A 5,877-nucleotide genomic window follows, 5' to 3' on the forward strand; every position below is an offset into this window, starting at 1 on the left:
GTCTCCTGCGGCGAGAGCCTCTCGCGGGCGGCCTCCTCCAGGCGCTGCTGCAGCGACTCCTTGAGCAGCGCGTGCACGTGGCGGTGGTGGTGTCCGGGCGGCAGCGGCGACGCGGGCGGCACGGGCGACGGCGAGTGCGGCGACTGCGGGCACGCCATCAGGTGCGGCGAGAGGCGCATGCGGGGCGAGGCGAGGGGCGGCGGCGGCGACATGTGCGGGAAGGCGGGCGGCGACAGCGACGGCAGGTGCGACGACTGCGAGCACAGCGAGGGCGTGGACTGGCCCGAGCTGAGGCCGTCCTCCGTCTTGAGGCGGTAGTCGTGCAGCCAGTGCGCGGGCACGCCCAGCCGCCCGCCCGCCGCCCACGCCACGCCGTCGGGGGAGGCCACCTCGCCGCCCCGCGAGGCCTCCTCCTCCTCGATGACGGAGGGCGGCTCCAGCTTGATGCGCGGCAGGTCGCCCTGGGCGCGCGCCGCCTCGGGCTCGCGCTTGAACGGCCGGTCGCGCACGCACAGGTTGAGCGGCTCGCTCTGGTCCTGCGCCTCGGCGGCGGCCAGCGCGGACTGCAGCAGGCTGTAGCTGCGGGAGCGCGCCAGGGACTCCTGCTCCATGGGGCTGTAGCGGCGGGCCGCCTCCTCCTGCTGCTGCTGCTGCTGCTCTAACTGCTGCTGCAAGTGGTGCAGGGAATAGTCCGGGTGTTGCATGGCCACTTGCTCATGCATGGCCCCGGCGACGCCCAGGCCGGCGCCATGTAAGCCGTAGTTCTTGGAGATGAGGTGCGTGATGTCGGCCTTCTTGGGCTTCCTGCCCCGCCGCGGCCGCGCGTCCAGCAGCATCTCGCCCATATACGGCAGCTGCTCTTCCTGGGCGGCCGCTCCGGGGCTGGGCGGGCTGCGCGCCCCTTGCTGGCTGGCCAGCATGATGGAGGGCACGGACTGGGCGCGGGCCAAGGCCACGTGCTGCAGCGCCGCCTGCTGCAGGTGCGGCCGCGTCAGCAGGTCTCTGAGCAGCGCCTCCGTGGCCCCCGCGCCCGCCTCGTGGATGGTGATTGGCCGCGAGTTGCGCTGCGCGCGCCCGCGCCCGCGCCCACCGCGCCCGGGCCGGGGCACGCCCCCCTGCAGCCCCCCCTCGGGCGCGTCCCTCGCAGGGGCGGCCTCGGGGCCCAGGGCCTCGCGCGGGTGGCGGGCCGTGGTGGGCGTGCAGGCGGGCGAGGAGTTGGCGGAGGCGGCGGCCGCGGCGCGCTGCTCCTGGCGGAGGCTGGCCTCGTAGTGGTCCAGGTACTCCGGCGGGAGCGCCTGGTGGTGGAACTTCAGCTTGAACAGTCGCTGCCGCCGGCGGCCCCTGCGGAGGGAAAAGGCGTCAGTCAGAGGAGAAAGGCTCAGGCGAGCGAGTCAAGGAAAGGCTTGCCGGTCGGCGAGGACGCAGCAGCCTCGCGGTGAGGCCGAGCTGCATCCGCAGCCGACCTCCCGCTCATCTTAAAGCTAGACCCTACTCGTGGCTCCCGTTTCCTTATCATGATCACAGCTCCCCATCCCCGCCGCCTTCACTGGAATCCTTACCATCATCAGACGCTAACATCCTCCTCGGCATCAACACTAACATCGTCATTGACCTCATTATCATTTCATTAACATAGCCATGAACATTAATGCTGTGTAGTAACAGCAGCAGAGATAGTAGTGATATGTTGGCATAAATACTAACAGTGGCGGTGGTGATAGTAGTGATAGTGGAGGCAGTAATGTTGATGATGATGCTACTGTAGTACTGGCAGTAGTAATAGTCAGGTGAGTGTGTGTGTGTAAGAAAGAGAGGGAAAGAAAGAAAGAGAGAAGAAGGAGGAGGAGGAGAGAAAGATAGAGAGACAGATAGAGACAGAGAGAGGGAGAGAAGAAGAACAAGAAGGAGGAGATAAAGAGATAGAGAGAGAGAGGATGAAAAGAAAAAATGAGAAAGTATGAGAAAGAAGTGCATACCTCTTCTTCTTTTTGATCTTCCTATTCTATTTTCCCTCCTCTTAGACCTCCTCCTCCTCCACCTCCTCCTCCTTCTCCTCCTCCTCCTCCTCCAACTCCACCTCCACCTCCCCCTCCCCATCCTCCTCCTCCACCTCCAGCTCCCCTTCCTCCTCCTCCTCCTCCTCCTCCACCACCACCACCACCACCACCACCTCCTCCTCCTCCTCCTCCTCCTCCTCCTCCTCCTCCTCCCCCTCCTCCCCCTCCTCCCCTCCTCCTCCTCCTCCTCCTCCTCCTCCCCCTCCTCCTCCTCTTCCTCCTCCCCCTCCTCCTCCTCCACCACATCCTCCTCCTCCACCTCCTCCTCCACCTCCTCCTCCTCCACCTCCTCCTCCTCCACCTCCACCTCCTCCTCCTCCTCCTCCTCCTCCTCCTCCTCCTCCTCCTCCTCTTCTTCGCGCATCTTAATGTATGACACACGTGCCTCCTTAAGGTCGAAGCCGAAGAACCGGTTATGCAATGGCGACAATGCAATCTTTTGAGACAAAGACGCGTGAGATATATAAATGTTTACGTGTAGAAGGTGGACTGGGATTAGTGTAGACAGATCACGTGTGTGCGTGTGTGTGTGTGTGTGTGTGTGTGTGTGTGTGTGTGTCTCGATGTCGCTATTCTGTTCTTGTGTCTATTTGTCTGTTTGTCTGTCTTTCTCTCGATGTAGGTCTCTGTCTGTCTGTCTGTCTCTCTCTTTCTCGCTTTTTTTCTATTTTTTTCTCTCTCTCTTGCATGTATGTCTTTCTCTTTTTCTCTTCCGCTTTCTCTTTCTATTTCTCGCTCTCTTTCTCTTGCTCTCTCTCTATCTCTCTCTCTCTCTCTCTCTCTCTCTCTCTCTCTCTCTCTCTCTCTCTCTCTCTCTCTCTCTCTCTCTCTCTCTCTCTCTCTTTCTCTCTCTGTGTGTGTGTGTGTGTGTGTGTGTGTGTGTGTGTGTGTGTCTGTCTGTCTGTCTGTCTGTCTGTCTCTCACACATGCAAATCATCCACCTTCCCTCCCCCAATACACGCACACGCAGACAGACGCACGCCTCCCCCTTCCACCCCCCTCCCCCTTTCCCTCTTCCCCCCTTCGCTATATAAGAAAGATAATGCGGGACAATTTTCTTTCGTTCATGTCTTTAACGAGGATAGACTTCCCCCTCTCCCTCCCCCTCCTCCTCCTCTTCCCTTCCTCCCCCTCCTCTTCCCTTCCTCCCCTCCTCCTCCTCCTTTTCCAGCCTCCTCTTCCCTTCCCTCTCCTCCTCCTTTTCCTTCCCTTCCTCCTCCTCCTTTCTCCTCCTTCTCTTCCCTTCCCCCTCCTCCTCCTCCTCCTCCCCTCCTCCTCCTCTTCCCTCTCCCCTTCCTCCTCTTCCCTTCCCCCTTCCTCCTCCAACTCCTCCTCCTCTCCCCCCTCCTCCTCCCCTCCTTTCCCCCCTCCTCCTCCCCTCCACCACCCCCTCCACCCCAGAACGACCGGAGCACGACTTTCGCCTCCCCCCCCCCCGGAACGAGTTTGGGCCGGGAACCCAAAACCGACGATTTGAGTCGAACCGCTCAACTTGGGCATCGGCGGCCATGTGGGGTTACGGCGGGCACGACCTGCAACATGGGTATAGTGGTGGCAGGTTGGGAGGTGGGGATTCTGCTTTTTTTTTTTTTTTTTTTTTTTTTTTTGAGGGGGTTGGTTGGTTGGGGTGTCTCTGGTTGGTTAGGTTGGTTGTTGGTGTTGGTGTTGGTGTTGTTGTGTGTGGGTGTGTTGTCTCTCTCTCTCTCTCTCTCTCTCTCTCTCTCTCTCTCTCTCTCTCTCTCTCTCTCTCTCTCTCTCTCTCTCTCTCTCTCTCTCTCTCTCTCTCCCTGCCTCTCTCTTCTTTGTGAAAAACTCTTTGCTTTCTCTACATAAGATGTAAAATAAAAAAGATAAAAATCCCAGTCCTTTCCTCCCTTCCTTCTCCCTCTCTCTCCATCCCTCCCTCGACTCCTTCCTTCTTGCCCCTCTCCTCTCTCCCTTCCCCTCCCTCCCTCCCTCCTCCTTCTTTCCTTCCTCTCCCTCCCTTCCTCCCTCCCTCCTTCCTCTCCCTCCCTCCCTTCCTTCCTCCCTCCCTCCCTCCCTCCCTCCTTCCTCTCCCTCCCTCCCTCCCTGCCCAAATCACATTCTCCATCCTTTTCTCTCTCCCTTTTTGAACAAGCCTCTTGAAGTCGAACAACTATATTTGCAACATAAATTGTATAACAACACTCGGCCTCGACCCTCCTCCTTCCCCTCCCCCTCCCTCCCCCTTGGTCCTTCTCTTCTCCCCGATCCCTTCCTCCCTTGGCCCTCTTCCCCTCACCCTTCCTTCCCTAGTCCTTCCCCTCCCCCTCCCTCCCCCTCCCTCCCCCAGGGTTCTTCCTCCCCGTCATCCTTTCCTCTCCTCACCCCTCCTTCCCCCTCTTCCCTTCCGCCCTTCCCCTCCCTCACCCTTACCCCTGCTTCCCCGGTCCTTCCCTCTCCTCGGCCCTTCCCTCAACCCCTCCCCTCGGCACTTCCCCCCTCATCCCCCCTCCCTTCGGCCCTTCCCCTTCCACCCCCCTTCCCCTAAGCCCTCCCCCCAAGCCCTCCCCCCTGTCCTCCCCTAACCTATGTGTCTCCGCCCCACACAGTGAAGGCGTCCCGACGTCCCAAATACGGCACAGCTGATAACAGTGAATATTCCTATTTAAGGCAACGTAATATCAGTGGCTTCCCGTGGCAGGTCAGGCCAACCGCCCCTCCGCCGATAAGGTCGTCGGCGCGGTCCCTTTCACGCGCGCGGATGGCCCTTACGTCCCGCCGCGGGATGGGATTGTATCGCCCCCACTCGCGCGGCGCAGTGAGAGGGGGCCAAAGGCTGTTTATTATTAATCACTCTATATTGGAGGGCCTTATAAGCGGCGCGTCATAAGGCCAGGGATCCATTTGCACGTCGTGTGTTAAAGGCCGCGCGAAATAAGGGGCGAGCGCGCGCCGACGGGGGACGCCATCTTGGTCTTCGCGCCAGAGGGTCCCTCGAGGCTCGCGCGCTAGCCTCCGCGATCGAGAAGGAGGGTCGTTCTTTTAGGCGAAGATAATGGTCGTTCTTTAAGGCGAGGGATAATGGTCGTTCTTTACGGCGAAAATGATGGTCGTTCTCTGAGGCGAATGTAATGATTGTTTCTTTAAGGAAGTGCAGTGGCCGGTTATCGTTCCTTCTGGATATAAATAAATATAGCTTTTTTTTAGCGTCGATTGAGGTTAGCTAGCCTTCATCTTGGTACATTTTTTTTCTATTCATTTCTTTTTAAGGCAACTTTTATCTTTCCCGAAATCTGTTGCCAATCTACCCACCAAAATATGTAAAAGCTTTTTCTAGGGCATGTATCTTCACATACAAACTAATAATGGTAAAAATAATAATGGGATCAGGATGACAATATCAATAATAATGATAATAATAATAATAAGATAATAATGATAATGATAAAAATGCACCATGTTCGTCATCCCAAAAGCTAAAAGAACGATTCTGATAGTCGAGGTTGGCGCCATCGGAAATTATGACTATGGTTGACTTTTTCTGTATGCGAGTGGCAGATGCGCACGCACGCACGCGCACGAGGGGACGAATATTAAATTGAGGTGAAATTGGTCTGTTGTTGTTGTTCTTGTTGTTGTTTTCTTGTTTCTTTTTCTTTTTCCTTTTGCTGTCTCTCTTTCTTTTTCTCTTTCTCGTTTTATTCTTATTTTCATTTTTCTACAGTTTCTTCTTTCTCTAATTATCCTTCTTCCTTTTTTTCTTTTTCTCTTGCTATTTCTTTTTTCTTTCTTTTTCTTCTTTTCTATTTCCTCTTCTTATCCTTCCTACCCTCCTTCTCTCTCTCACCCCACTCTC

At 57.1% G+C, this 5,877-nt stretch overlaps 1 protein-coding gene across 1 annotated transcript; it reads right to left on the reverse strand.

Moving 5' to 3' along the window:
• Positions 1–5: 5 nt before the first annotated feature.
• Positions 6–1,602, reverse strand: LOC113817236 (uncharacterized; the record flags this gene model as incomplete). Its single annotated transcript, XM_070119290.1, has 2 exons — positions 1,523–1,602; positions 6–1,377 (listed from the first exon to the last, which is right to left on the reverse strand). Coding segments are annotated over exons 1-2 (1,452 nt in total), but the record flags the coding sequence as incomplete, so codon positions are not given.
• Positions 1,603–5,877: the final 4,275 nt, after the last annotated feature.

This window comes from Penaeus vannamei, unplaced genomic scaffold, assembly GCF_042767895.1.
Source record: "Penaeus vannamei isolate JL-2024 unplaced genomic scaffold, ASM4276789v1 unanchor8, whole genome shotgun sequence".
Taxonomy (NCBI): domain Eukaryota; kingdom Metazoa; phylum Arthropoda; class Malacostraca; order Decapoda; family Penaeidae; genus Penaeus; species Penaeus vannamei.